Source organism: Polypterus senegalus, chromosome 4 (genome assembly GCF_016835505.1).
Source record: "Polypterus senegalus isolate Bchr_013 chromosome 4, ASM1683550v1, whole genome shotgun sequence".
In the NCBI taxonomy this organism is placed as follows: domain Eukaryota; kingdom Metazoa; phylum Chordata; class Cladistia; order Polypteriformes; family Polypteridae; genus Polypterus; species Polypterus senegalus.
Window position 1 is genome coordinate 193,622,800 of NC_053157.1, and position 13,160 is coordinate 193,635,959.

At 37.4% G+C, this 13,160-nt stretch overlaps 1 protein-coding gene across 2 annotated transcripts in view; it reads left to right on the forward strand.

Moving 5' to 3' along the window:
- Nucleotides 1-13,160, forward strand: part of ctnna2 (catenin (cadherin-associated protein), alpha 2) — a 1,795,296-nt gene that overhangs the window by 1,420,413 nt on the left and 361,723 nt on the right. For both annotated transcript variants that reach the window (XM_039751821.1, XM_039751823.1), the window contains exon 9: nucleotides 3,911-4,063. In XM_039751821.1, the coding sequence (XP_039607755.1) occupies nucleotides 3,911-4,063 (153 nt within the window). The remainder of the gene's footprint in view (nucleotides 1-3,910; nucleotides 4,064-13,160) is intronic.

Genomic DNA, 13,160 nt, shown 5'->3' on the forward strand with positions numbered 1-13,160 from the left:
TTCAAACAATGCCTGACATTGCTCATAGTGTTTTTAGGCTTATCTGCAGCTGCATGTCACAGAAACCAATTTTATGATGCTCATGTCATATATTTTTTGTCTTAATGTCGCTTCCAGAAAAAGTCTAGTTTGGAATTTTGTTATGATGCACCAAAGGTTAGGTGATTTTCTTCAACACTGTAAACATCACCACTCAGCGACCCCAATTTGTGAGTTTCTCGTGGTCTGCCATCTTTTAGCTGAGTTATTGTTGCTCCTAGGCATGTCCACTTCTCAATAATGCTTACAGTTGATGAAGGCAGATCTAGCAGGGCAGAAACTTCACGCACTGACTCGTGGACAAGGTAGCATCCTAATATAGTGCCATACTGAAAGTCACTCTTGAGTTCTTTGGTATAACCCAGTCTACTCCCAGTGTTCATCAGTGGAGATTGCATGGCAGAGTTGTTGTTTTTTGCACCTCTTAATTGTGGGTAAAACACCTGAACTCAGTATTATGAATGGGTGTCCACACACTTTTGGCCATATAGTGTATCTCCTGTATTTGTCAAACATAGGAATCACTTATATATCTTTGTTTTTAATGGAAATTGAAGTATAATGAAATTGATTAAAAATTGCGGCCATCCATCCATCCATTATCCAACCCGCTATATCCTAAATACAGGGTCACGGGGGTCTGCTGGAGCCAATCCTAGCCAACACAGGGCGCAAGGCAGAAACAAACCTCGGGGCAGGGTGCCAGCCAACTGTAAGTCTATTTATTAGTTAAAAGATAACCCCAAAGTGTTGGCCTTAGAGAGAGTGTTTCAAAGAAATAGCCACATTTGAAGGTGGGAAATAAGAACAGGTTAAAATGAGTTTGGAGTCACACATAAACCCACCATGCAATGCTGTGTTCTTTTGCCCATTTCAACCTTTTCTTTTCCCTGTTGAAGATGACACTTGTATTTGGTGTGTATTGATCTGCAAGGTGTTTGTTTCTGAAATTATACACTCTAATGTCCTTATCCTCTTGTGCAGTTGTGCACCTAGGCATTCCACCAATTATTCTATCCTTATTAGATTCAGTTTGCCCTCAACACAATTGTGGACATCTTAGTATGAACTCTTCATCTTCTACACAATCTGTCACATGGAGTAATAACCATCCATCCATCCATTACCCAACCCACTATATCCTAACTACAGGGTCACGGGGTTCTGCTGGAGCCAATCCCAGCCAACATAGGATGCAAGGCAGAAAAAAACCCTAGGCAAGGCGCCAGCCCACCACGTGGAGTAATAACCATTTTGCAAAACAACAATAAACTGACATGTTAACTGAGAAAACTGTTTTAATTTGATTATTTTTGAACCTAGAATTTAACTTTAGGAATGCCGGACCTTGCAACCCAAGGAAAGACAATTTATTTGCTTAATCAAGTGTTAATACAATTACAAGGGTTTCCCTAATAAACAATTAGCATTTAAACCTGATTCATTAAGGAAGGTCTAAGAGAGTTTTCTTAGTATCAGCGAAAAATTTGGATCTTAATACGAGCATTGGCTCGCGTAATGAGCCACGAGTCAGGCTATGGTTATGCGTGACGCGTTTCCCGATCCGCCTCGACTCGGGGATTCACCCAAGCTGACGCTGCCAGCCTGTCAGCTCACTCAGTGTTCCTTGTTCTCCCGTGGCGTGAGGATCTACACGTTTGTGCGCTTGTGATTTCATTGTTTCGCTGTAGCAGCTCGCTGTATAAGCGTATCCAAAAATATTGCGGACATGCAGACGGAGAATAGGAGACGATTGCCCTAGAGAGAGAGAGAGAGAGAGGGGCGCGAGTGAGTGAGCGAGAGAGATAAGGAGAGAGAGAGGCAGGCGTGAGCGAACGAGAGAGAAGAACCATCAGCTCAGTTATGCTCACATGACGCTCAGCAGACAAAGTGTATCCATACTACTTGTATTGAAAGACATTGCTCGTTTTATCAAGTCAAAATTAATTAAAAAATTTAGCTCGTCTTGCAAAACACTCGTAAACCAAGTTACTTGCAAACCGAGGTTCCACTTGTATATATTATTTATCAGTGTTATTTGTTAGGAAAATTGATTTTTATGTTGATAATTTTGGGGGTGCGGAACGGATTAACTGGATTTCCATTATTTTCAATGGGGAAGTTTGTTCTAGATACGAGAAATTCGCTATACAAGCTCAGTGCTGGAACGAATTAAACTCGTATCTCGAGGTTCCACTGTATATATAGGATATATATATATATAAATAAATAAAATCCTAAGCCTAAAAGTGCAATGATTTTGTGCAATGATTTTATGTTACATTTTTATGTCACTTTTTTGTTATACTTTAAATCTGGCTTATTTTTAAACATACATATATATATTTGGCATCCTTCTTTGCAGAATCTATCAAACTTTAATGTGATGTTGTTAGATTTTCATATTCTTATTCTGTTTTTAAATTATAAACTAAAATATTAAGAAAGTTGTTGGTTTTTAATTTCAATAAATCATTATTATTTCAATAATTTATTTTAATAATTAAATTGAATAAATTGTGTTATTTTTCATCAAGTAAACTTTCTTTCACAGGAACAAACTATTAAAAAAAAAAAAGATCTTTTTATAACACCAATGTTTGTATTTAGTTGATTTTGTTAGCTGAAGGTCGAGTTACGATGACTCATTGCATACCACTTTAGTTTTCACGTGATTTTTTCCTGTCATTTTTTGAATAAAGTTATTTTATCTATAAGAATGTCAGTTGAAATGAACGAATCATTTATTTAGTCTCTTATAAATACTCATCGAGCATAGTGGACTTCAGTTTAACAGGAATACTCCAGTCAGTAGGAGAGTAAATATTTTATTCCCATTTTATGATTTTTACTCCGTTGAATAACAGTTCATTTCTCTTCTACATATTTATAGAATTTTGTGATTTTGGCTGCAGGTGGGGCAGCCTGCCGGTCCGCAACTTGGATGTTGGGCGCCAGGGGGGCTTGGCCCCACTAGTCTGAATAATAAATTATAAATCGGTCATTTCCAGCAGTAATAGCTCTTTTGCAACATTATTAATTTCTTGGCTGTATTTTTAAATCAATTTAATGTTACCTTGACAGAAAATTGCTAATTTACTGTATATAAAAACATGAACATTATTTGGTGATTCCAAACCTTTGGACACTAAGATTCAGTGTATGTTTGTTAGAAAATGTAGCATTGGACAGAAACATACAGAATGCTATTTAATTGCATATGTTTATTAAGATCAGGCATATTTCTGTATAAAGTAAATATGGCCAGAGAGTATTGTAACAGATTGATTATTTATTGACTGCTAATTATTTTTCAGCTCTGCCTACTTTGATGTTCACCCGCCCATATTACAATACTAAAGGTTTTAATACTTTTAAACAAGTCAGTTCTAAACGTAGGGCACATGAGATTATCCAAGATGTTTTTAATTATTGCCCTTAAAGAGTCCTGGGCATCTGCCTTTCAAAGTTATTTACTGCTATTAATCAAACTCCATATTTAAGTTGATGGCTAACTTTTGCTGTTAGTCTTTGAACTTCAGGAATGCATCAAAATGTGGGCTTTACTTCACTGAGAAGGTTTAAGCCTAAGTCATACACCTTGAAAAAAATGATGCTACACCTTTGACTTTTCTGTTTCTTTTGAATCTGCTTAAATTATGTTTTACCTCTTAACTCTTATACAAAAGTAGTCATTGAAAAAGTGGTTTAATAATAATTATATTTTAAAAATGTAAATATTACTCACGTGAAAGCAGAAATTAACTTGTAATAAATTATTAATGTTTTCAAAATCTGCAAAGTCCCAGTTGAAGTTGCCTTTAGTGTTCTAGTTTTATTTTGTGATTTTTTTTTTGTTTTGTTCCCACAGCTGCGAAAGGCAGTAATGGACCACATTTCAGATTCTTTTCTGGAGACCAATGTTCCCCTGCTGGTGCTTATTGAAGCTGCCAAAAGTGGCAATGAAAAGGAGGTGAAAGAATATGCACAAGTCTTCCGCGAGCACGCCAATAAGCTGGTAGAGGTAAGTCTTCACTCATTGTTAACTGCTTTTATTTTTATGGCTATTGCAAAAAAAAAAAAAAATGTTTAGGAGGTGGTAGCTAAATCAAATGCTGACAAGAATCACAATAAAAGGATTACAATGTATTGCCTTGATGCCTAAGTTGTCACAATAAAACACAACTGTTGTATTGTCGCATTATACAGTAGGCAGGTGCTAAGTATGCTAAGCAATCCTGACATTTTTTATGACTATGTTTATGCCCCTATTCTGGGGCATATATGACGTATGCTGTCAATTGTTAGAAGAAAAATAGCTTCACTAGCGAGCTACACGGTATTAATGAGAGATACCTGCAATTGTGTTATTTTTTTGGTTTTGGTGTGTAATGCTTTAGCTAATATTTACAGTTACAACTGTATAAAATGCCCTGTTGTTGTTTCTTTATATTTTCTTTCGGAAGTGTACTTAGTTGCTTGTTTATGGCATAATGCCACTGATTTATACTCATTACAAGTCAGATCATAAGATAGTGTTTGGTATTTTTTGCCTAAGGTTCATCCAGGATGTTGTCATATGTGGCTCGTCATCAGGATTAGATTACTTAACTCTGTTCCTAAAGCACACAGTACAGCCTGGGGCAGACCTAGAGTTTTTTTTTTTTACTGCCTGGGCTTTGTGGGTGCTTTTTCATTCAGTGGAGTAGCTGGTTTCAAAGTCTGTAGAAAACTAAACACTTAGTGTTCATGCTAAGAACTACTTTACCCAGTATGTACTACTTAATAAACCCATCACCTTTTTGCATTAGATTTGACTTTGAAATGTCAAATCGATATGTATGTGTATAATCCATGTCATATGAGGAAAAGCTTAGTCAGTTAATTAGATAATTTTACTTTACTTAGCAATCACAGCATACAGAAGACAGAGTCAAGACTAGCCTGATGAAAGACCGAAGTACAAGATAATAAAGATTATAGTCACTTACCATTAGAGATTTTGTAGAAGAACTATTGTTGTTCCATCAATAATTCACTTGACGTCAGGAGCTCTTGCTCTTCAACTGCAAATGGCCAGCAGTGACAGGTTACTTTGTGAGGATCATGGCTGCTGTTTCTTAGGTACTTCTTTAATGCACTGAAGTCAAGAGTAAGTCAGCTTGCAAATAGTGAATGTTATAGTCGAAAGTCATTGAGATACATATCAGTTTGAACAAATCTATGAATGTATTCTTGTATGGTGTCATCAGTCATTAAAACTCCTGACCAATTTTCACTTTGTGTCCTTGATGTTCTTTTCTTTATAGAAAACAAGCTGACTTCACATATCTTGGAAAACAGGTTATCTTCTATGCTCCTATAGTATTGGACCATGGGTGGTGGATGTTGTTCATCTTAGAACGATTTAAGTTTTGGGCTGAACACTGAGAACCTTGTCAACACATCAAATGCCTCTGTAGAAAAGCACCTATTAATTGACAAGTCTAGCAGTAACTGTATAAAAGTAATGCTTATGCAGGTTATCTAGAGTGGTCATACAGTAGGCACTCGCTCTGTCAGAGCTTTGTCAATAAACTCCTGTAGGTGGCAAGACTTCTGTGTCTGGCTCTTTGCATGTTGTTGGGAATGTGCAGATATGTTACCCTTTGCACACAGGTCTTTTGCTCTTAACATTATTTCTTTCCATGAATCCTCTGAAAGTTTTTTTCTGAGATAATCCCAGTCACAGAGTGGGGCAGATTATTTGCACCTGAAAGTTCCAAGTTGAATAACTGTAGCTGGTCTGACTTAACTTGGTGATTCAGAATGGATCCCTAAACAAGGTTAGATTCAGAATGAATTAGTCCACTAATAACACTTCAGTTTTTCTCCATGGAAGTGACTAAATGGTAAGAACTTGTACAGTTACACATATGACTGGCAGCACATTCCTGATGTACCATAATACTGACTGCTGGCACACCTAGTGTGTCTGCTATTTTTTTCAATTCTGCAACTTTACAAATCTTCTAATGCTCTGATGGTCTTAGTTCATGGACAACAAAGCCATAAAATAAGTTATAGCATTGGCGAAACTTCAAAAAACTCAGCGGCAAACTGTATTTTGCACATACAATCCACCAGAACAGGCTTAAAGCCTGTGAACATGACAATATTTATAAATCTTTACAAAGTTTCTCTTCTCCTCCATTTGTGCATCCCAACATTCCAACTGACATATGCTTTTTTGCAAATATTACATCAATTGAATGTCATTTTGTTGTTATACCTTTCAGCGTTGGAGTGTGGCTAAATCAAGAGCTGGTGTAAAGTAAAAAAGAAGTCCATATGCATGACTTTTGCAAATAGTGCAGCCCCACAGAAACTTTCTCCCTCTTACTTATGTACTTACCTTCATCTATCAAAATTGTACAGTAAACAGACTCTTTGGTTTCCATAATTTTAGAGCACCTCACCATGTACACCATGAATCCAGCAATCTTATTCTGTATGTCGTGGTGAGCGTATTTCATATGTGAAGGTCTGTCCACTACTACTTTGGAAAGTATTTTGTCAAACATTCCAATGACATTGAGTAACTCAGTATAGTTTCCCGCGTTAGAAGAGATCTGTCTTCTCTGTGGCCTTGCTGTGCCACAACTGGCATCCGGTATAATGTAACCATTCCATTTCTCTTGGGTATTCTGTTTTCTTGCACTGTATTGTCCAGCACATTGCTTATTTTGAGCCATGTTGTTTTTGACCATGAATTAATTCCATGCTGTCATTACAACTTTGTGTGATCCATATATATTATGTGCTGTTAAAGATGGAATGGCTTTACATTAGTTATGGAATCTGATTGCAGAAAATATGGTTTCTGTACGGTGTTTATGATTGTTTTGTAAAAAGCGCATATACAGTATGCAAAAATAAACAAATGAACATGCATCTTTGGTCACAGAATATTTCTGCCAAGAGAACTGATAAAACCAACTGCAATTAAATCTCTGATGCTGGTAACCACAATTTACTTTTGGGTGTCCTTGGAGCAATGAACTACAGTATATGGTTCTTCATCTGGATGACAGCTCTGCTCAATTTCTTTAGTGATTGTACCTGGCAGTGCAGTCCCAGTTCTCATCTTGCTCCTGCTCCTCTTGAGCAGTGTTATCACAAGCCAACATCATGACCATCTGCAATGTAGACTGAAGCCATGTATTTGAAAATACAAAATGCTCCATTAATGCAGTACTATGGACATGAAATTGGTAACTAGATAATCTCACTTGATGTTATTTAGTAATTTTATAACTTTTTACTATGTTGAGACAGGCACATGTGAACATAACAAAGTATTCTGTTGTGGAAGGTGTATGTAATTACAGTAAAATTGCAAACACGTTTTTCATTGTTGTTGTGGTGATCGGCCAATTATTGCACCTGGTCATGCTCTGGCAAGCCCAGTATGTTGTAGTGGTTAAGACTTTGGCCTTCAAACCCTTAGGTTGTGAGTTCAAATCCAGCAACTGACACTATGTGACCATGAGCAAGTCACTTGACCTGCCCATGCTCCAATTGGAAAACCAAAAGAAATGTAACCAATTGCATCATAAATGTTGTAAGTCACCTAGGATAAAAGCATCAGCCAAATAAGTAAATGTAAATGAATCCCATCAATGCTGTCCAAGAATACTACCATGTTACAAAAAAAATCCTGAAAACAATTCAAATATAATATGTTGAACATAACTCTGCATCTTTCAACTTGTTTTCACATCTGTCATTTGGTACCAAATGATATCTTCACTCAGACTTTTTTTTTCCTTTGCTTACCTATCAGGATTTGCCACCCATCCATTTGTGATCTATAATTTTAATGAATTAACTCACAATATTAAAATTAATATTTTAAATGTAAATGGGAACGAGGGAGACATGGTGGCATAGTGGAGTCCTGGAATCCAATCCCTGTCCAGTTGCTGCTTCTCCATGTCTGTGTGAGTGTTCCTTTCATGTTTATGTAGCTTTGCTAAACTGGCCCCAAGTTAGTACATGCTTTTCCATGTGCCGGCCATTGTAATGGGCTGACACTATGTCCTGGCTTGGGTTCTCCTGTGTACCCAGTGCTGCTGAGATCATTTGTGGCTCCCTGCCACCCTGAACTGGACTAAACTTGTTTGAAAAAGTTATATTGTGTGTATAACTCAAAGAGTTGCTAGTTCTTCAACATAATTCCTAAGGCAATCCATGAACTTCCAAAAAACACCTAGGGGGCTTTCTTGCAGTTTGAATTCCAATGTTATGCATTGCCACCACCAAAGGCTACTCATATAGCTTCAGGATTATCCCTTATGTGTCTTAGCACTCCCTTGGAACTATATTGTATATGGTTAATATATTTCTGACTATAGTCTCCTTAATGCATACTGGGCACAGTTAAGGCTTTTTGGTCTTTGCCCTAAGGTAGATATCCCTGAGTCCATTTCAACAGCTGCCTCTTCCATATGCTTCTTTCTGCTTTTAGAGGTTAAATAGCATGTGTGAGACATCTTTCATTTAATTCTTCACTGCTTGCAAACTCCCTGTAGGGCTGCCCTGTTTATAGACTCAAGAAGAGTGGCAGAGGTAGATACAATATGTCCAAATATCAAGAGGAGCAAGGCACCATATTGTTGGTTCATTTCAGTGCAAATGTGAACTAAGGACTTCAAAAGCAGCTGATCTTTACATATGCATTGCTAATCAGGAGAGTGGAATGTTGCGCAATGGACTAGAATATCATGTCCTCAATTAATGTCCTAATTTATCTTTTTTTATTTGATTCAGCCTGTCAGTATTTCACTGAACATCCTAATGTTGTGAAGTATACTTTTTGCCATTTTAAACTTTTGGAGTACTTACCCAGTTTGCCATAAGCGGCATTTGAACTGAAGGTCATACCCACAAGCGTTGGTGGCTCATTGGGACTTAAATGTACTGTGCTAAGCAGGCACATAAAGTACTGGTGTCACAAAAGTACTTGAAGCTATTCTCTGCACATTGGCGCCGTAAATTTGAAAATACATTTTAAATAATGTATGTTTGTCTTAAACCCAAATATATTGTTTTGACACTCCTGAACCTGTTGTAAAATGGTGTAAATATCACATAAGTCTAATAACCAATTGATAACTCAAATTTCTAGAAACAAATTACTAGATGTTTCTTGCAGCATTAAAACACAATCTGAGTTTCAAATCAGAATGTCTAGCTCCAGAATGAAGCACTTAGTTAAAAAAAAAATGCTCATTATTTTTGGCTGGGTTACATTAGTTTGTGTTTCACAGGGAGATAGTTTCCCTGATCATTAAAGTGTCCTGATTTACGTCTTAGTTGTCTGGGTTATCGAATTTTTATAAAAAAAAAAATAAGTGTGTGCCTCTCAGAGTAATGCTGTCAGTTTGAAACTTAAACTTGCCCTTGTGGTGTAGGGTGGAAACTAATAATATGTTATTATTCATTAAAGGTACATGGTGTGGCTGTTCTCAGTTCCACCCTTGACTCTGATTTGCTGTGTGACAATATGCAAATCACTTAAAGGAATATTTCTCCCAAAAGTGATTTTTTTTTGGTGTTGCTTATCCCTTTTACTTTGTAGTGGTGAGCGAGAAAAAAAATGTAATAATTGTTTTCCTGAAGAAAGTACATAAGAAAAATCTGACTACACCCCAGTTGTGTAAGTTAATAGCATGCCTTGTATAAGACAGGTTCAGGGTGATTTAAATGTTTACTTACAAAAAAAAAAACCAGAAATGACACATGTAACATAAAGTCACAAATGCACATACTATGCATAATTAACTACATATTGTAACTGGGTCGACAGACAAAAATTGCCATGTTTAATAATATGTTGCAAAACCAAAGGGGTGCACGAGGGTTCAATGTAAATATTGGCTATAGCATCCCAAAGACAAAAGATTCTCCAGTCTGGAGTAACTATTGCTGTCCCACCGGTGTTCTGTTCTTTGCAATCCCTGGGTCAAAATGAGATGCTACCTTCTGGCATCCAACCGAAGGGGTCGAGTCTGTTAATGATGTAGTGTACTGCAGGTAGAAGTGATGATACAGTTTGCGACTTCACCACCTCTACATGGTACTGCTTATCTTAGCAGATCTAGGAAGATGATCCCCAGGCATGCATGCGTGACAGTATATACTCTACCAGCAAAAATTTTAGAACACCTCAGTTTTTCTTCAAATTTAATCAGTTGAAATGCAGTGAATTACCTTAAATGATAAAAGAAGGTAAGCAGCAAACTGACAGAGGTTTAAATTTAAAGCTTACGTTAGCAAAAACTGAAAAAAGGAAATTTCAGAATATTTCAAATGGGCCTTCTTCAGGGAACAATTAATAGATTACAACCTACAGATGTTCTACAGCAATTAAAGTTTTGCAAGTTGAAGCAAGCAATTTGCACAGGTGTCCCAACTTCTGTTGATTACTTAAAAACCCTTTTGTCTATATCAAAGCAGAGTTAGAAGAGATTGTGTCACTTACACCCTGTGAAGTACTTTACTTTCTTTCTACTACTTGTATAAAGTTGTACATTTCAGCAATAATGGCAAGCAAATGGCAATTAACAAATTAAATGAGATAGAGCATTTTTACCCTTGGAAGTGTAGGCCATTCATTTAGAGAAATTGCAAACAGAAATCCAAGTGTCAGTGAGTACACTGCCCTACACTGTTCAAACCCAATTGGTAACTGGAAGAAACACTGATAGGAAGAGATCTGGCAGACCCAAAGTCACAATCCAATCAGAAGACAAGTTTTTAAGGGTCTCCAGCTTTCGTGATAGGCGCCTCACAGCACAGCTTAACTGTGGTCAGAAAAAGCAAGTCTCAGTTTCTAATGTGAACAGTACTACTACTTATGCTGCAGGTTTGACAGGACAAGTGGCAGAAAGGAAGCCATTCCGTTAAAGGACAAAATAGTGCCTAGAAATGCCAGCTGTGGACTACTGCAGAATGGGAGAAAGTCTTATGGACTTTCAAGTTGGTGAAAGAATGGTTCCTCATTGTGTGTCACCAACTTTCAAACATGGAGGAAGAAATGTAAAGTAGTGGTCTGGTATTCTTTTCCTGGAGGCAGAGTTGGTGACATTTTAACAGAGTGACTTGCATTCTGAATCAAAAGGGTTACAACAGTTTGGCTGTTATATCAGCAAAAGGTGGCTACTCTGATGAATCAAAAGTGTGAATAAAATTTTGTTCACTTAATAATTCCTTGACTTTTTTTTATTTCATATTGTTTATTTTTTATATGCCTTGATTTCATGAAACATTAAGACATTAAACTGTGTGCATTTCCATAAAACGTTCTGAAACTTTTGACCGGTATGTACATTTATTTTTTAATGTTGCACTCTTTCAGGTTCTTTCATTTACAGTATATATACAATCAACTATACTATACAGCTTAGTAGTAGTTCTAAAGCCCAAAAGAGGACTTAACCCAAGGACTTAAATGTAAGTAAAGTCACAGGCACAAATCGATTTTAATAAGACATAGCAATTCCAGCATGTCACTATTTGCTATGAAAACACTATCTTGTGGTAGACGTTTCTTCAACTTGCGCATTTCCATTTTACGTATACTAAAATTAATGAGCATGCTGTTTTGAAAATCCAATTAAGATATGAATAGGAAATAACTACTGTGGAAGATCAGCCCGACTACAGAAACCAGGACACACGGAAGTCCAAACACACACACGTTCATTTTGTCTTTCCTTTACAGCACCTCACACAGTGCACCAATCAGCTAGAAATTCTCACAATCCCTTCTTTTCTTCTCCTTTTCTCTATTCTCCTGCTGCTTCTACTTCTGTCCTCACAAGCTCCGTCCTCTGCATCCTGACTTCGGCTCCTCGAATGGAGTGATGTGGCCCCTTTTATAGTTCACCCAGATGTGCTCCAGGTGTTCCCTGATGACCTTCCTGCAGCACTTCCTGGTGTGGCGGAAGTGCTGCTTGGGCACCCAGAAGCACTCTGGGTGTACCTGGTTCATGTTCCAGCAGCACTTCCTGAAGTGGCGGAAGTGCTGCAATCTATGACTCAGTGACCATGGGCCCCAATAGGGTTTAGCTTCTAAGCTCCAATACCGTGGCCGCAATGCAAATCAGGGTGGCTGCCCTCTCATGTCCTGGGAAAGGTATTGTCCCTCTCCCGGTCCTTTCATCCTCCAGGTGTCCCACCTGAGTAGGAGCCCTAGCCGTCCGCGATACTACCTTTCTATCAAATCTATATGCATTTTTTTTTTTACATTTCCTCATTACAGTGGATTAATTTTTATCAATCTTCTACAAGTCTGAAAAGAACTCCTGAACCACATGGTGTCCTGTTCCGGTCTCCACTTCCATGCCTACTGATTACCACATGTCAATTGTCTCTTCTAAGTTCATCTACATTTTTCCTTTATTGCTGCTGATAATGGCAATTCACCGGCGACCATTATGTTGCTGATTGGCAGTAAGTGCTTTACACATCATCTGACTCTGCTAACACCTGTGCAGGTGCTCCCTTGTGCACTTTTTGAAGTGATTTGTGAATGTTAGATGTGGAGATTTTCTCCTTCACAAGAAATTCAATCACTGCTCCTTGTCAAAATGATATGTTCTTGTCACATACTTCCTCATGCTGAACTGGAAAGTCTTAACTGAGGCAAGTGGCATTATTTTTCATTATGGTGTGAGATGATAGGTGAAACTACTCCTTACAGTACCACATATTTCAATACCATTATGCATTTATTGATGATTTCAATATACTTTTAACTGCTGCTGTCACTCACATAATATGTGTGTCAAGCAAAGTGAAATGCATCTCCTTGTCATATACTGACTCAGCAAAAAATTCTGTTATCTTTTTCATCATATCAACCAAAGGAATCTAAAACATTTTGATAAATATACATATTTGTCAGCAAAAGTTTAAGCTGGTATAGCACAGAAGCTTTAGGACAAATTTCTAGTTGCCAACTTGATATTCTAGCTGTGTTTGTCCCAAATTAACAAAGGTATGCAGGTTTTGATTCTTCAGTTTGCTTCGAAGGGCAGTTTTGGCAATAGTGTGACACGTGTTCAAATAATTCC